At 46.1% G+C, this 17,627-nt stretch overlaps 1 protein-coding gene across 7 annotated transcripts in view; it reads right to left on the bottom strand.

Moving 5' to 3' along the window:
* CDC42BPB (CDC42 binding protein kinase beta) overlaps window positions 1-5,578 on the bottom strand; it is a 97,472-nt gene extending 91,894 nt beyond the window's left edge. For all 7 annotated transcript variants that reach the window (XR_013922237.1, XM_080346193.1, XM_080346195.1 and 4 more), the window contains exon 1: window positions 5,081-5,578. Coding sequence is in view for 6 of the 7 variants with exons in the window: in XM_080346193.1 (XP_080202319.1) it covers window positions 5,081-5,258 (178 nt within the window). In the remaining variant the exon portion in view is untranslated. The remainder of the gene's footprint in view (window positions 1-5,080) is intronic.
* Window positions 5,579-17,627: the final 12,049 nt, after the last annotated feature.

Genomic DNA, 17,627 nt, shown 5'->3' with positions numbered 1-17,627 from the left:
CATCCACACTTCTGAATACAACTGCTTTCAGGCCATGAGAACAGGCTCTACACTCTTCTGACAGAGAGGCCATTCTTCAGGGTTCTCACTTCCCTCATTAGATATTTGTATGTGGAAGGTTAAGGTGCTTCTTTAAGTAGAACTGGAAGGAGGTAAAAGCAGGTCTGGGAGTATACTCACAAAGTTCACATAGCTCCCCCCTCAACCCCAACAGCAAGATGCAAAACTTGAAGTACCAGTCTTTACAGTGCCTCAAATTTATGAATCACTGCACCAGCACAACAGCGACCTTTCTGGTGAACTGTCTGCCCATATTTCCATCTATGGTCCATCCTCAAATGTAACAGAGACATACCCAAAAGCAAGCAGCTTGAGGCTAGAGAGGTTGCTTTGAGTTCTCTGCATGCACATTTTCCCCTCCTCTAGCTCACAGTGCTGTTACTACAACAGCATCCAGTGCCTGTTATGCCAGACCATCTTCAAGGGCTTGGTAGCAGCTTCCCAGCCAGTCTATTTGTGCTAATCATCTGCAATCTTTCTTCTCCCCACAGCTTCACTCCCCACTTAAACCTCTTCTCAAGACAAAAACCACCAACACCCAAACAAAAAACCCACCACACAAAAGCAGAACACCAGTCCAGCTGAGCAGCAAACCTTGCACAAATAAAGAATGCAGAAGATAAGCCAACACTCAGATCACTCATAACTCATCAAGAGGAACAGTCCACAGAAGTACCCCCTGCACCTGCTTCAAGGAAAAAAGCACTGCATTTCACATCAGTCTAAACTACTCTGACATGGGTTTTGAAGTGTTTCCACAGCAAGGGCTAGCCAGTACACAGTCCAGGAGTGAGACAACACTGAATGAACTATGTGGGGACATGTGCCATCTTGCCCTCTGTAGCATGCCAGCAGTACTAAACAGGGTCAGAGGAAACAAAGGCTGAAGCGAGAGAGTCTACGCAGCACCAAAAGCCCTTTGAATACAAATAAAAGCAATTCCTGTTAGACTTTTCTCTGAACATACTTGCCTACTGGCTGCACACTATGCCAAGCAGCTGTTCAAAAATGGAGCAGCCGGTTACGTGAGTCCCTGCTGACTTTAAGTAAGGGGCAGTGAGCACCAGCCACAGCCAAATGAGGTAACTCCTGAAAAACAAGGTGATGTCAGATGAGAGCGAATGCGGTGCCAACCAGCAAGGTGCCCTGCAAGCAGCCATACTAGCACAGGATTAGGAACAACTCAGATCTCTCACTACGACAAAACAAGGGGCTCTGCTCTGTAAAGAGGAACACACTGTACCTGAGAGCCAAAGGACAGGTGATGCACAGACACCTGAGCTGCAGCAATGCTGTTTCGGTGCTCCCGTACTTGTCACCTCATCACATGAAACAAAAGACAGCACACATTTTTTGCAGGAAGAGTCTCTTAAGACTCTTAAGACTCTGCAGTGCACAGACAATATCACCCAACACTACCCAAGCACTGGTGAACACCATGGTCCACTGTTTAAATCCAAGCAGCCACCTCTGTGCATGCTGATAGCTTTAGGTGGTCTTCACTAGTGGCCTGGGTCAGCTTTACCAAAGAAAGGACCTTCACAGACTTCTAGGGACATACAGACTGTTTTACAGGCTTTCTCAGGACTGTCCAGTTCCAATATCTCCCAGAATGCCAGACAGTTGCTCTCCTGACAGCCCTAGTGTGCTGGAAGGACTAGCAGAGATGGTCACGCAATTTGACCTCAAAGGCACAAGGGCTGCAGAATCCCAGTTTCCCTGATGACTTTCAGGGAGGAATGACCAAGTACAACTGGAATAAATGGGACTCCTCACTCTTAGGATTCCTCTCTATTTCTCACTCTAGGGGCACCATAGGTAGGAACAGCTTAAAAGACACTAAGAACAGAGTTGGGAAATTCTCTCTGAATGTGTAGAGATGGATCTGCAACCTAACAGACTTGGATTAAATTCCCACTAAGAATACTGAGCATTATTTCAAAATCTAAGATATAAACAACACAGTGGTAACCAATTAGGCGAGACCTTAGTCAACAGGAGTTATAAATAAAGAAAAAATAGAAGAAAAGGACTTTTGAACTCTTTGCTTGCAGCTCAGCTAGCTCTTCTCCAAAGACACATGGCATAAAGATAAGTGTATTATACTTTCAGTGTAGGCAAAATATATAGCCTATTTGAAAGCTCCATTCACCATGGGAAAGATACAATTGCCAAGGTTAAAATGGCAGATTCTTACAACATTTCTAATGCGATGGAAGCCACAAGCCGCCTCAAGGCGAAGGGCCACACCCTACGCTCTTCTATGGTTAGCAAATAGGAAGAAGATTTTGAAGAAATAAGCCTGTGGCAGGACTGCCAGGAAGCAGCAGTGGGATTCATTGGGCAGAAGTGATGAGATTCACCATCTGGGGCTCGCCAGCCTCTGCAGGTGAGCCGAGAGGCTTCTGCAGATGTCGAACAGCAAGAAGTCTCATGGGATAAACATGGGACTTAATTTCCTGGACTCCTCGCTTCGCCCCTCCCACAATCAGCCGCTCCAGAATACAAGTGCTACTATCAGAGAGCAGAGATATCGACATCCAGCAGCTACACCGCACAACTCAGCATCTCCTCTGCACCCCACAGCCAGGAATAAACTGCATCAACTACCACGCCTGAACCCTGTTTTCTCTTGGCAATTAAGAATGCAAGCAAGTCCATTAGCCACGCTGAGTCATTTTAAGGGAATTTTACATGTGTGATACCTCACACACAGTCTTAAATCCAAAATAGTAAAGAAACGCTTGTTACATAGCTCGGCTTAATTTAACCTTAATATCTAGGCAGCTTATTTCCATTGTCAGTGATAAGTCTTCATTTTGTCAAAAAGGAATTCCTTCTGTTTCCAGTTGATAAAGAAACAGTGATCTTCAAAGTATATCCCAGATATTTAACTATGCTCTCATGCTGCTACAGACACACAACAGCACACAAAACTTGTGCACATCAATCCAGAATACCTTCTAATAGCAAACCAGGCTGTAATTAAGACTGCATATCATGACATGAGGAAGATCAGTGTGTTTGGCATGATATTTTCCTGATTAGCTGGAGGCAGAAACAAGTTCCTTGTCAGTGAAAACACACTGTGAGGGCATTAGGACACAGACAAAAGGTGTCCTGTTGCTGGCATTTATTTGTTTTTAACAGCTTGAAGGAAAAGGAAGAACACAGAGTATCAACTGTAATAGGTTTTAAGGGTATTCCTTGTTGATGGAAGACAAATATATAGCAGTCTAGACTTAGGCCCATCCCCTTACCATCAAGAGCTTGGATTATAAACTTTTATCCCTTCTCTGCAGCACCAGATGGTAGCTCACATACATTTCAATTATTTATTGAATAGGCACTTTGTTATACTAGGGTAATCCCACACTGCAGTAAGAACTACACACTGTTTTTATTGCAAGCTATACTTTTCATCAAGTCAGTAACCTTTTCACATTCAGTGAAAACAATAAATAGAATTAAAACAAGTGATTTTATAAACAATTGGATAATCGGCCTCTCCATCATACAGAAAATGACAACAGAGGGATCAATCAGTAAGACACAACCACCAGCAGTGCTATAGAAAAAGTGTATCATTCTCTGGCCTGCCCCAAATCCTCTCCTTTAGTGCTCGAAGTACCATCATAGTCCAGTCTATCACATTTAACAGTTTGTAGGTGCACACTTGTTCAAGCCATCAGCTTGAAAACAAGAGTATAAAACCAGATTGCACTTTGCAGAAGACATACAAAGCTTCCACCACAAAACAAATAATCAATATTCCCCACGCTGCAGCCTCTCGGGGCAGATGTGATAAAGTGGTTAATTATTCAGTTGGCAATCGCATTACTGACGTCAATAGAAGAGTCCAGGAAGTGAATCCTCTTAGTTTGTTAGTGTAGGACAAAGAGTGGTGGTCCCCACAGAAATTAAGGAGAAACAGCTGTTCCTACATGTTGGTGCTCTGGTCTGTAGGACTAAAGACACACATTTGCATCTACTGAAGTAAATCGGCCCCTCCCCCTCCCTTAGGAAATCCTTTGTTTTGCTTTTTTTTTAAGAGGGCTCTTTAAAAGCCTAATTAACTGTACATGCATGGAACAGCTGATAAACGGGACAATATACTCGTGAGCAATGACCTCGCCTCCCTTCCCCTCCAATTCTTATTCCATGGAGAAGTTAAGTCACCTCCATCACACATTATTATTCATAACTTACTCAGCTGAATAAACCAGTCAGCCACCATGGCCATTTTAACATAAATTCATTTAAGCATGCAGCAGAGAAGAATCTCTAGTACCTGCATACCTGTAGTCTGTAGTCTTAACTAAAGAACACTGGATAGAAAACTTTTATCCTAAGCGTTATCACAAGTATCCACGTTTTCTTTTGTCAGCACACTCCAGACTATTGGAGGTTTCTCATTATCAGGCTGCTTAACAGTAGGAAACCATTAAACAAAGCTGCTGTAAAGGCTGCCTGGGATTGCTCTGTCCTTCGGGGGCATGCCCAAATTCAAAAGGCTGCACGATGAACGGGAACTGTTGTTCCTTCAAGACACACGCCCTCTCTAACAGCAACAAACCCGGCACAAGATCAGCGTTTCAAAGCCTGAGCCTGCTGCTCTCCCCCAGGTAGGAAACCCCGCGAGGAGCGCTGGATTAGCCTGACATTTCGGGTTAAGCCGAGCAGGGTTTCAGGCCAAGGACACTCCGGTGCTGCTCCTGCCAAGCGGTTCGCTCGGGGCCGAGCGGCGCTCGGAGCAGCCCCGCAGGGGTCAAGGCCCGGCTGGCGGCGGGTGTTTCCCCAGGGAGGCTCCGCATCCAGGGGCGGCGTCTCCCCACCCCGCCCGGCTGCAGCCAGGAGCAGCGGCGGCGAGCGCACTCCTGGGGCCCGGCCGCCTTCCCGGCCCGGCGACCCCACACACAATCCCCCCACAGGCCGGGCCACGTCCGTCCCCTCATGGCCCCAGCCGGCCCCCGGCCTCCCCATCCCCGCGGCCCGTCCCCGTCCTCCCACCCGGGCTCACCCCACTCGAGGAAGTCAGACACGTATCGGTCGCGGCGGAGCGGCGAGTCGCGGCTGCACTCGGTGTAGACGCCGACCAGGAGGTCGAGCAGGGTCTCCACGCTCAGCACGCTGTCGTGCCGCTGCGGCCCGTCCAGCACCAGCTGCTCCAGCCGCTTCAGCCGCACCTTGGCCGACATGGTGCCGCGGCGGCGGGCGCAGGGCAGGGCCGGGGCCGCTCAGGAGGCGGCGAAGCCGGCGGACGGCGGAGCGCAAAGGCCCGGGGCGCCGCGCTCAACCGCGTCGCACCGCCCGCTCCCCGAGCCGCCTCACGGCCGCGCCGGGGCCGAGCGGCTCCTTCCACGGGCTCCGCCTCAGACCCGGACGGTCCATGGGCCGGACCCGGCCACTCCTCCCGCTACGGCCTCCCCCGGCGGCGGGGCAGCGCTGCTCCCGTCCCTGCTCCTCCTCCCTCGGCAGCGGCGGCCCCGGCGAGCGCGGCCCGGCGAGTCCCAGCAGCGGCCCCGCCGGCACCCGGACACGCCCACCACGCAGCGTCCGCGCGCTCCGACGTGGGCAGGGCCGCGCGAAGCGGTGCAGGAAGATTGGGCCGAGCGGCGCGCTGTAGCGGGGGGGGAAGGAGGGTGTGCCTGGCCGCTCCCGGCAGGGCTTCGGCAGATTCGCCGCCGAGGGTGCGAGGAGTGGAGGCGGCTGCAGCTGTGCGTTCCCCGCCGCACTTTCGTCTCCTGGCCTGTGCTTTCCAAGGGGGTTTTGGGGGCCAAGGCCCCTCCGTACCGATCAGGCGGGGCCTGCGGTGTTCTGGAGGCCGCGCAGCTCGCCCCGAGGCCCCAGGCTGTGCCAGGCCGCGGCTTCCCTTGAAGGACGGGGTGAGAGGAGACTGAGGGGTGACCTCGTTCATATTTATAAATATGTAAAGGCTGAGTGTCAGGAGGATGGAGCCAGGCTCTTCTGGGTGACAACCGGTGATAGGACAAGGGGCAGTGGGTATAAACTGGAACACAGGAGGTTCCAGTTAAACGTGAGAAGAAACTTCTCAGTGAGGGTGACAGAGCAATGGAACAGGCTGCCCAGGGGCATTGTGGAGTCTCCAACTCTGTAGACATTCAAAACCTGCCTGGATGCCTTCCTGTGCAACCTGATCTAGGTGTTCCTGCTCCAGCAGGGGAATTGGACTGGATGATCTTTTGAGGTCCCTTCCAATCCCTGACATTCTGTGATTCTGTAACCCTGGAGCCACCATCCTCACAGGCCACCATGAACACTGCCCACCCAGAGCTGATGTCGGGCTCAGGAGGAGGATCAGGAGTGGCTGGAGTGCGGCCTTTGTTTTCCCTACCTCAGCCACGGTTCCCTGCCCTGCGGCCGCACTTGCCTCAGTGCAGCCTCCAGCCACAGGCCTGGGGCTGGCAGGTGAGCAAGGCCTCACAGCAGGACATGGCATTGGGAAGCTGTGGCTTTCTGTGCCTTTCAGAACCAGGGAGGTGATTGTCCCGCTCTGCTCTGCACTGGTGCAGCCTCACCTGGGGCACTGCGTGCAGTTCTGGGCACCACAGGATGAAAAAGATATTAAGCTCCTAGAGAGTGTCCAGAAGAGGCTATGAAGTTGGTGAAGGGTTTGGAGAGGAAGCCCTATGAGGAGCAGCTAAAGTTACTTGGTTTATTCAGCTGGGAGGAGACTGAGACCTCATCATGGTCTGCAGCTTCCTCACAAGGGGAGGAGGAGGAGCAGGTGCTGATCTCTTCTCTTTAGTGACCAGTGACAGAACCCGAGGGAATGGCAGGAAAATGTACCAGGGAAGGTTTAGGTTGGACATGAGGAAAAGGTTCTTTACCCAGAGGGTGTGGGAGCACTGGAACAGGCTCCCCAGGGAGGTGTCACAACCCCAAGCCCGACAGTGTTCAAGAAGAGACTGTGGACAATGTCCTCAGACACATGGTGTGAACTGTGGGGTTGTCATATGCAGGGACAGGAGGTGGACTCGATCCTTGTGGATCCCTTCCAACTCAGTACATTCTATGATTCTATGAAACCTACCTGTTGATAGGGCTTTATTTCAAAGCAGCAGCATCTAGCCTGGGCACAAGAGCCCTGCATGTTAACAGCTGCTGTCCACACTCCCTTGAAGGAGGAGTTTGGTGTAAGGCACTCAAACTTTATGCACTGCTTTTTTTCTGCTTTGCAACTTATTCTGAGAACTGTTCTCAATGGAGGCTGCAGCACCTTAAGGCAAGATGCTGAGTAGCTTGAGATGGGAGTTTACATCTCTAGGAATGCAGCCAGTCAGGTCCTGATGCAAAGCTGAACTGGGAAGGATGCCTTTTCCTTGCTTATCTCCCCTGGCAAGTAGATGGAGTGCTGTGTGCTTTCTGAGAATCACCTCACCAGAAAGAGGCAGCTGAGTTCTGGTTCTGTCAGGGCTGGGAAACCCCCCTGCCTCCAGGAGCTGGAGCTTGACAGGGGTTTGCACTGTGGTGGCTGCAGTTGCCAGGGGTCCTTCAAGGTCAGACATGACGTTGGTCGTTGTTGGAAGACCTGAATGTTCTCAGCTGTCACCTTCAGTGCCAATGGCTAGGCCAAACCCAACCAGTGCTGCATACAGGGCGCTGCCCTTTCCGAGGGTCAGGGGCATCAGCAGACAGAGCTAGATGGAGTATTGTATAGTGGAAAGTATTGCTGCCACGTGACAGAGAGGTACAGCAGATGATTACAGAAATACTTATTTCTAGGAGCCCTTTCCCCTCGGGCATGTCTGATAAACATATATCTCTTTGACACCAAGTACATTATATCTGAGAGCTATTCAGGTCATAATAATACTGCGCTGTTCTTTGGGACCTACTGCCTGGATCAAGAAGGTACAGGCATGTTGGGGCGTGTTAATAGTAAAAAGTGCAATTTGAAAATAGATCCCATGAATCATACTTCTATATGGAGAACCTATAGTTTTAAAACAAAGAAAAAACACAGGGACTAAAATAGTTTTTGTTTTTCCTAAATGACTTTTATTTTTTTGTACTTCCTTCTGCAAACATCCACTTGAAAAAATATTTCACAGCATATCTATAAGTTTTCATTGTTCTCTCTTGATGTTCCTCCCTGGCTACAGTTGTTTCACCTGACTTTGAAATATTTAATATCATAGATACATTAATTTGCAGGATCCTTAGCATTTTAACAATTCCAGTTGCATTTCTGGTGCGTTGCCATATTTCAAAGGAGAGTTAAACATTTTCAGCTTGTTACCACTTTGGAGGCTCATTTTTGGGCAGTTGATCAGAGTAATGGCTTGGGAGAACAGAGTTTTAAAGATCTTGTTACAATATCTGTCTTTCCCTTTCTTATCTGTTCTTGCAGATGGTGATTATCACAACCTCCTTCAGCAAGAAGAGATTATAAAGGAAACTGCAGCTAGGTGAAGAAATAGCCATTTTCTGCCTACCAGTTGCTCTAATGTTTCCAGTGTCTGTCGGGCTCTTTCACATTAGTAGAATTCAGGGATTTCAAGAGCTGTTCCTGACTTCCACGAGTCACAGGGAAGGATCAGGTCCTGTGCTGGGAAGACAACAGATGGGTGACAGATGATATTGTAGCTTGCTTTAACAACTACAGAAGGTTTAGTGTATCAGACCAGCACATGCAGGATTATTTATGAGTGATACTGTAGGTATTCCAGGATTAGTTGAAAGATTTCAAAACATATTGTAAAGAGTTAAAAAGCCTTGTGTATTGTAAACTATACTGGATTTTCACAGCAAAGGTTGCAGTTACAAGGAACCTACCTTGCTGAAAAGTGACATTCAGTATAGTTACTAAAAAATGTGTGTAAGCCTGAAAATATGGCTGAAGGCATTCTGCTTCTGTTACTCATCTGTGCCAATTCCATATACTAAAAATAAATGTGATCTGGCTAAAATGAATTAAATGATCCATCTTACCAGTTCCTTTTTCCTGTGGTATATTTCAGTGGAAAAATACTGCGCCTTCTTCTAGGGCTGATCTGATTTTTAAAATTCTCTCTTTTTTGTGACAAAAAATTTAAGTGAATGGATTCTCACATATATTTTCTAGAATCATTGTAGATGCACAGAACTGAAGGCATGAAGTCCATATGGCTACTGAAGTGGGTTTTTTTGTTCAGATCAAATCAACTTAGAGTGTGTTTTTGGGTTTTTTTTTTGTTTTGTATTTTTTTTTGGCTGTACTCCAAGTAACTTAGTAACTAGTAGAGGGAGAAATGCTGTTACAGAGTTTTGATGGCAACAGGAAATAGCTGTGTCACCGCTTTACGACTTCAGGAAAATCCACCCACAGATCATTTTGGAATTGAGAAGAATGAAGAAATATAAGGAGTATGGACAGAAAATGCAAATATAGCTCATTAACAATGAAAATGAAGACCCTCATTAAAAAAAAAAAAAAGTGAAGAAGACAGATAATTCTAGAAAAAGAAAACAAAGCATCAAGTTGCAATCTTTTGTTTGCTTTTTGTTTTAATTGTTTTTACATTAACAGGCAAAGGGGTGACTCTGAACAGCTAGAAAACCTATCTAGAAGATCTAAATATGTTCTACTCATTAAGGAAATTAGATGGAATTCCTAACTGAGGGAGAAGTTGACTGATGTGGAGGAAAGGAGGAGTTTTCTAAGGATTCAGAATGCAAAATATAATTAAATTGAAATTGGAAAAAGCTCCTAGTAATGAATTCCAAAGGTAGAATATAAGAAAGAGTTAAACATGCCTAAAAGCAACACAACTGGTTTATATCTTCTTGTTATCATAGACTTTACTTCCTGGAATTATTTTATAGGAAACTGTCACCTTTCCAGCTCTGTTTGTGTTTGGCAATATTCTAAAAAATTCATCCTTGCCAAAAGCAGTGTAAATCTACAGCTGTCATCCATACTGGGAGCCAAAAATAGTGTCTCGGTGAGGACTGGTTTTGATGACACTGCATCACGTAAGCCTGAGCATTGAGCTAATGTCCTCAGAACCAGCAGCAGCTAAGTCACCACTGCTGTGGTGTTAGCTGTGAAGTACAAAGAGAATTTCTCAAAGAAAACAAAGTCTTTGCTCTTTTGTTAGGGCGATGGGTGCTGGAACTCTGCTTCAGCTTCCAGGGAGCTCTGTCTGCTCCAGCTCAGCGTTAAGGCACCGGCTGAGCAAGGGGGTTTGTCTTTGCACATGGCCACAAGGGAAGCGGGAGGGAAGAAAGAAGTGCTGGGAAGGCCTGAGAGTGGTCATTTCCAATGTTCACTAAAATGCTTTCTCATAACTATAATAATAATGAAAAAGAAGCAGTGTTAATTGCATGCTGCTCTTCCATGTATTTGTTGGCTCTGCTTCTGTTTTACTCTCATAAATATGTAGGTTTTAGTGGTGATATAACTCAACATTTTGAACTGAAGCTGAGGCAAACTGGGATATGAAAAGCTTTTCTTCTTGGTACCTGCTTTCTTAAAGAGGAGAAAAAAAAAAACAAACCACTAAAAAAGTGAAAAATCATTAGGTATGTTAGTAGAGACTGTTGGGGATAATATCACTTGATTTCGGGAGCAGAGTGCCAGCACAGACAAAGAAACCACACTAATCCCTCTCTGCCAGGCTGGATGCAGCAGGTTACCAAACACATTGTTTTTTTCTCAGTATTTCTTCTTACTTGCCTGGTTTTCTTTCTCGTTAGTTTATGCCTATTTAAAGTTTACCTGCGAGAAGAGAACTTGCCTCTGTGCTGCTGTTTCAGGAAACCATCAGTCATATTGATTTGTATGTTTCCTGATTACAGGCAGTTTCATACAAGGAGCCTGAAATGAATCACATCAAATTAACAGGCTTCCCATCCCATTCACACTTTGAGAGCAGCATTAACTGAAGTGGGCAGCTGCTTTCATCAAAATCATTATGAGGCTGCTTGTGTTGTTTTGTTTCCCTGCCCGCCCCCCAAATTTGTCTGAAAATGACTGAAGTGTAGGGAACTGAGGGTTTAGATGAGGTCATTGTCATGGACATCTGGAACAGAATGTCGTCACATTTAGGCAACACAACAGCTCATTTTTGTTTCAGTTCTGATTTCAAGTTCACGATATCCCAAGGAAAGGTTTGGCTCAATGATCCAGTATGTTTAGGCACCTGATATTATTTAAAGAGGGATGAAACAAAAAATATAAACCCACTCAGACTCATGCTACTTTGGGGATCTTCAAAGGAGGTGGAAGCAGCGGTACAAAGAGATTAAAAACCCCAAATACTTGTCGACAATTACGACATCTTGCAGGTAGCAGTACCATGTCTTGCTCTCTGTACAGCTTCCATTTTGTCATTTAATAGTGGTGTGTTACTGCAGCTTCACATCTGCCAGACTCAGTCAGATCAATTTTTGTATGAAGTGTGAAAAGCATCGTATTTCTAGAGGCAATATTTTGTGCCTGAGTTGATGCTAGACTGAGATTATCCGATATTGTTTTGTGGGCTTTTTTTTGGCTAGATACTCTGGCACTCTGGTTCAGCCAAGCTGACAGTAATACTGTTTGTTGCAGAGAATGAGTTTTAGGTGATATGTGCAAAAAATAGATAGGAAATGTGTTCCTTTTTCTTAGCTAATCTGTAAAGATTAGTTCTCGTGGGTTGCTGAGAGCAGCAGTGGTTTTCATTTTGCATTTTAAATTAATACTGCATTTTATTAATTTTTTTTTATGTCTTCGGAGGAATGACTGGAGATGAAAAATAAAACTTCTCCAGTCTTCTCTTATGAAACTTTAAAAATCTGTCACTGACTTTAATAGGAGTGTTCCCATGGAGATAAGCACAACTAAGTCTACCTACAAGGAAAAGAACTAGTCTGCTTTGAATGAAATATTTTTGCATTTTAAGTAATGTTACTTTAATATACACTTCATTCTTCTATGACAAAGTGCTCTTTGATTTTCAGAAACTGTATAATCAAAAGAAAAAGCAAGTTCTATTGTATTCTCTTCCCTGGTTCCTTCTCCACAATGGACAATCCCTAGAAAATAATTTTGCAATGATGAGAAGTTGAAATCAGAAAATATTCCAACCTATTTCTAAGATACAGGCAGAGCATAAATAGCATTCAGGGAAAACACAGTTGTACACTGCACTAAAAGCAGCAGGAGATATTATGCAGAAAACACTTTTACTTCTTCAGTAATGATGACCTGGCAAATCATCCTCAGCTGATAGTTCTTTACTATAAATTTCCGAGCACTGTTCAGAAAGGCAGAGGTGGGACCAAAATGGCTTGAATTTATTCACAGCATCCTAGGACAGTGAAAAAATAATTGTACAAACTTCAGCATCAAATATCCTGAAAGGCTGCTCCTGATAATTCTCACTTTTCTGCTCAATAAAACCTCTTCCCAAAACAAAATGATTTTTCTGACAATGTGCAAAAAAGACATTTTGCTTCTATTCATTTACTCTGAACAAAGATTTCACCTAAGCTTCAGGCTGATCTTGGCTGCATCACTACCCATCCAGAGGCACTCAGTCTGGATTTACACAAATGCTATTCTCTTCAGCTTCTGCCTTACCCCATCACAGCTGAGCCCTCCATCTCACACATTACACCAGCAATTACCCAGATTTGTAACAAAATTGACAGCAATTCAGAAGAGAACCGAATGTCACTACATTGCTGGCAAACACAAATGCTACCTGTGCCTGAGTCCCCTTCTCCCAGCCATCTCCAGTCCCCCATCCCATAGGAAATATTTGATCCCCCCTTCCCACCTCCTTGCAGGTGGCTGGCTCCCTGCCACCCCCATGCTGACCCCCTTCTCTTTAGGTGAGCTACTCCTCCTCCAGCAGCAGATGCTCCGGGAGTGAGTGGTGGCACCCAATGGGAATTTTCAAGGGTCTGTGGATATCGTGCTGTCTGCAGGAATCAAGGGGGATGGCAGACAAAAAGCCTGGGAGGACCCTGAAGAGCTGGACATGCACTGGCTAATTTGGCGTTGGGGGCTGAAGAGTGGCTGGCAATGCTCCTGGGAGCGCATTCACCCCTCCTCAGAGAGGGCAGAAGCAAGCCTTGCTCTCCAGCTTCAGCAAAGGAGAAGGAGAGGACAACTGCTGCCCAGGTCTCCAGCTGGCTGTGTAGTCACCAGCCCTTATCCACTCCCAGCAATAAAAAGCTTTCTACAATCCCCACTCTTATTTTGTTTTCCTTTTAGCTCTGTATAGTTGTCTCCATACAATGATGAAATGATCCACACATGTCAGAGCAACCTGAAGTTCTGAAAATTGAATCTGTGCTGAGCTGCTTCAGTTGGGATTTCATCTTCACGGACAAGACCAAATGCAGTGTTACAGTCTCCATGGTTTGGGTGTGGGTGCAATTCGTACTAACACAGAGGCAGAGACTGTTCCTGCTATTGTGAGTAACAGTGTCAAACACACATTTTATGGCACCATACACGTCTTATCAAAGCCCTGTTTTCAGTGACAAAAGGTTGGGCAATGATTATGCCTTTTTGCCAAGAGTCCATAGTCCAAGACAAGGAGGTCCTCCAACCAGCAAGTGCCAAGGGAAGAGCAGCAAGGAGGGATTCCCCAAGCAGCCCAGGGTTCACCGAGCTGCTTCCCCTCCACGAGATACAAAGGCAGATGCATAGTGTAAGAGGAAGCAGCTCCTGTGATTATCAATTATTCGGAGTCCTTTAGCTGAGATGATGAAACAGAGACATTTCCGAGTGCAAAAATGAAGACTCTGCAGTGTCCATTGCCACAGGCTGAGTGCTCAGGCTGGACAACACAGAAGAGCTTGAAGTCATGATTACTCTTTCCAAGAGGATTAATGATTAAATGGATACTGCTTCTGTACCTGATGTTAAGCAGGAGGGGACTAGGTCCTCAGCTACAATAAATTGTCATGGCTCCATTGGAGTCAATAGCAAATTGCACAGAATGGCGATGTAAATAACTAAACTCCCTGAGGCTTATCTTCAGATGGCAGAAGGGGTCATAACTTTATTGAAATCTACTGGTGTCCAGCTGACCCTGGGGTTTTGCTAATGATTATGCTGGGAGTGGTACAAGACCTATATTTGATTTTGTGGTGGTCCATGAACAGGATACATTATTTTAAAGCTTTCATCATTACTGCAATTAATTGGTGCCTGTCCTGGGCAAGGCTGTCTCTTTCAATCATTAAAATGCTGCTTGCCAATCTATGATCTGCCCTGCAGATGTGAAAATCTGCACTGACATAATATATGTAAAGCAGAAGGAGTTTGACTATTTTGGATTTCACTTAGGTATGTAGCCTATGGTTGCCTCAGGTAACATCGAGGTACTACTTAATCATGATAACATGATTAAGATGCAAATCCGCATGCCTAATTTAAATACATTATTTTCTCTGAACCAGCCAGCTGGGTGTAGTTTTCTACTTCTAAGAGTAAATGCAAAGTACTTGCAGCAGGCTTCAGCTCAGGCAGAATCTCAGGGACAGCTTCCAAATGTAATCACTCATTGTCATAGTAGAAAGTTGAGGTCACCTTTTAAAAAGTGCTGGGAGTCCAGGAGTTACACATGATCCTCACTGCTTATATTATAGAATCACAGATCACAGAATGGTTGGGGTTGGAAGGTCTTAAGGTCACTTAATCCAGTCCTCCTGCTCAGGCAGGGGCACCTAGAGCCAGTTGCCCAGGATTGTCAGCCATACATCAGGGCGCGACAGAATATCTCCAGGGATGGAGAATCCACAACTTCTCCGGGCAACCTGTGCCAGTCCTTGATCACACTCACAGTGAAAAAGTGTTTCCTGATGATCAGAAGGAATCTTCTGTGTTTCAGCTTGTGCCCATTGCTTCTTATCTTATCACTGGGCACCACTGAAAAGAGTCCGGCTCTGTCCTCTGTGCATCTTCCCTTCAGGTATTTATATACATTGATAAGAACCCCCCTGCGTCTTGTCTTCTCCAGGCTGAACCATCCCAGCTCTCTCAGCCTTTCCTCATATGAGAGATGTTCCAGTCCCTTAATCAGCTCACTGGCTCTTCATTGGCTTCTCTCCACTCTGTCCATTTATTGAGGGGAGCCCAGAAATGGACACTAGGGTCCAGGTATGGCCTCACCAGTGTTGAGGAAAGGGGAAGAATCACCTTGATCTGCTAGCAACAGTCCTAATACAGCTCAGGATACCTTTAGTCTTCTTTGTCCCAAGGGCACATTGCTGAGTCATGTATCTGTCATCTTTTCTGGGGTAAACAGGCTTTATGCAGGAGTGGAGAGGATATCACCCCTGGAGCTGAGCCTTACACTTAGAGAACCAGCTGAGACATTGCTTGGTGGGGCTGATATAGCCTCTTCTCTGAACATAACAAAGAGGGCACTAAGCTAACCAGTGGATCTACCTTGTCAGGTTCTCACTAGTCATGCCCACCCATCTATCTTGCCCCAAAACTATCTGTTGTGTTACTACTGAGAAAGCCTCTTTGAGGTGCATCCACCACTGAGCAGCTCCATTGTGGGATCCCACGGGAGCCCTCAGCAGAGCATGAAGACAGCATTAGCTGGTGGCGCACACAGGAACATGGGGCAGCAGCCCAAGGTGTGAGCCGCACTGAGCCCTGGGTGGACACCTATCCCAGGATTTTGACCCTGAAATCACGTAGGTAGACTCTTTTGTCTGGGACACCTTGTAGCAGCCCCTGACTTGCTGAGACGGCCTGGTCAGGCCAGCCGTCCCCACTCTAGCTTTATCAGTGTTTCTGTGAGTAATTGTCCTGTCTGTGTGGGACAGGCCATGACATCTTAATGCGGTTGGCAGGCAGTCTCCTGTGTGCAGCGCAGGTTAAATCCAAATGTCTTGCAAGGCAGCAGCTTGTCCTGCTCTGCCTGTGCCTCCTCCTGCCTGCTGTGTTTCCCCTTCAGAATAACTCCCGAGGCTCCAGTGAAGGGTTGCTTCATTTTCACTGCCTTGAGGCAGGGCTGTAGGCCACCACAAAGTATGAGCTCTAATGGTGTTTTAATGGCCCTTTCCAGTTAGTGTATGGCCATGCAGAAGGGCTTTTTTGTTCCCATGGGCACAGGGCTAAACCTCCAGTAGTTTTGTTTGCAGATTCCTTGCCCCATCAGGCTGAAGAGGAATGGCCAGATTAAGATGCCTGTGTCCTTTAGACAGTGGGTTGGGCAGTGCTTTATTCTGTTTCCTATAAAAGCCCTGATTTGTAAGAAACTCAAATACACCTTGGGAAAGCACCAATTATATTAATATGTGTAAATGACTTATGATGGAAAGAGCACTAGAAATTTGGAATGCAGAATGTTTTGATCTTATGCAGTTCAGGCCACCTCCAAAATATGCCATTGCAACCAGAGGAGTATCACAGCCATGCAAAAGCTGAGGGCTCTGGAAGACTGTCTTTTAAAAATGAGCAAACCACCCTGTTTTGTAGCAGAAGCAAGACAGCTAGGTATGCAGTGTGAGCATGTATTATGATGAGCCTGGGTTATTAGCAGTCACCAGTTTGGAAGCCCTTGGTGAATAAATCCGCTGTTTCAGGATAAAAAAGAGAGCACAGTATCTGTTTTGTCAGTAGTCACTGCAGAAGTGAATGATGAAATTACAGGAATAGTCCATGAAGAACTGTACTGACATGCTGGTTTTCTCAAGTTTGTCATAAGAAATGGGCAAAAGAACTCCAGTTTTAAAAATAAATGGAAAAATCCGATCACATGGGCTATGAATAACTACAAGGGAATAAGATCAGCTAACTAAGCCACACTTAAAGATATGGCTGTACAGAACCCCAGAGATCAGGTCACTGTTAATCATTTCAGTCAGTTAGTCAATATTGATTCAAGAAGGAGAAAGTTCATGACCAGCAGAGCTAAGGAACCATTTTCCAGTGGATATGTGCCCTGTGCTTGTTCCTACCCTCATCTTCTGTATCATCTCCACAGCAGCATCCTCAGATCTACTCCACATCCAGCACTCCCGCCCCATATCTGCCTTTCCCACCCATGCTACCCATGCCCCTGTCCTCCCACCCTGCAGTATACCAAAGCATTTACCACTTCCTTCTGGTTAATCACCATACTTCCAATTCCCCTCTTGTTTCCCACCTACCTCTTTTGGGCTTTCAACCGAGCCCCGCAAGCGTCTTGGCTGTGCTTGATGGAAGACACAGAAGGTGAGGCCTGAAGCCAGTCTTGTCTTTCTTGCTGAGAGGGTAAAAATGCAGCATCTCCCTCCTCTGTTAAATAACTCACAGAAATTGCAGGAAGACAGCATCTTTGCTATTTCTGTGCTTTTGCCAAATTTGGTAGAAGTCGGGTTCACTAGTTGTTGTTGGGAAACGACACAGAACCAGAAGACATGTTGCTAAGGAAATTGGGAACAAGCAGAACACCAGGCACCTGAGGAGCTCTGACTGTGACTTGTAAGAATGCCAATAGCAGAAATACCTGCATGATGAAGAAGCAGCTGAAGAACAGCCAGAGAAATACCCCAGAGGCTTTGAGGAACCCAAATCTGGATAGGGACATCACAGAAATTCTAAGAAGAGCTTGAGGTTTTGACTG

This window comes from Nesoenas mayeri, assembly GCF_963082525.1.
Source record: "Nesoenas mayeri genome assembly, chromosome: 5".
Lineage (NCBI taxonomy): Eukaryota > Metazoa > Chordata > Aves > Columbiformes > Columbidae > Nesoenas > Nesoenas mayeri.
Note: the sequence above shows the minus strand (reverse complement) of the source record. Positions and strands in the feature narration are given on the sequence as shown.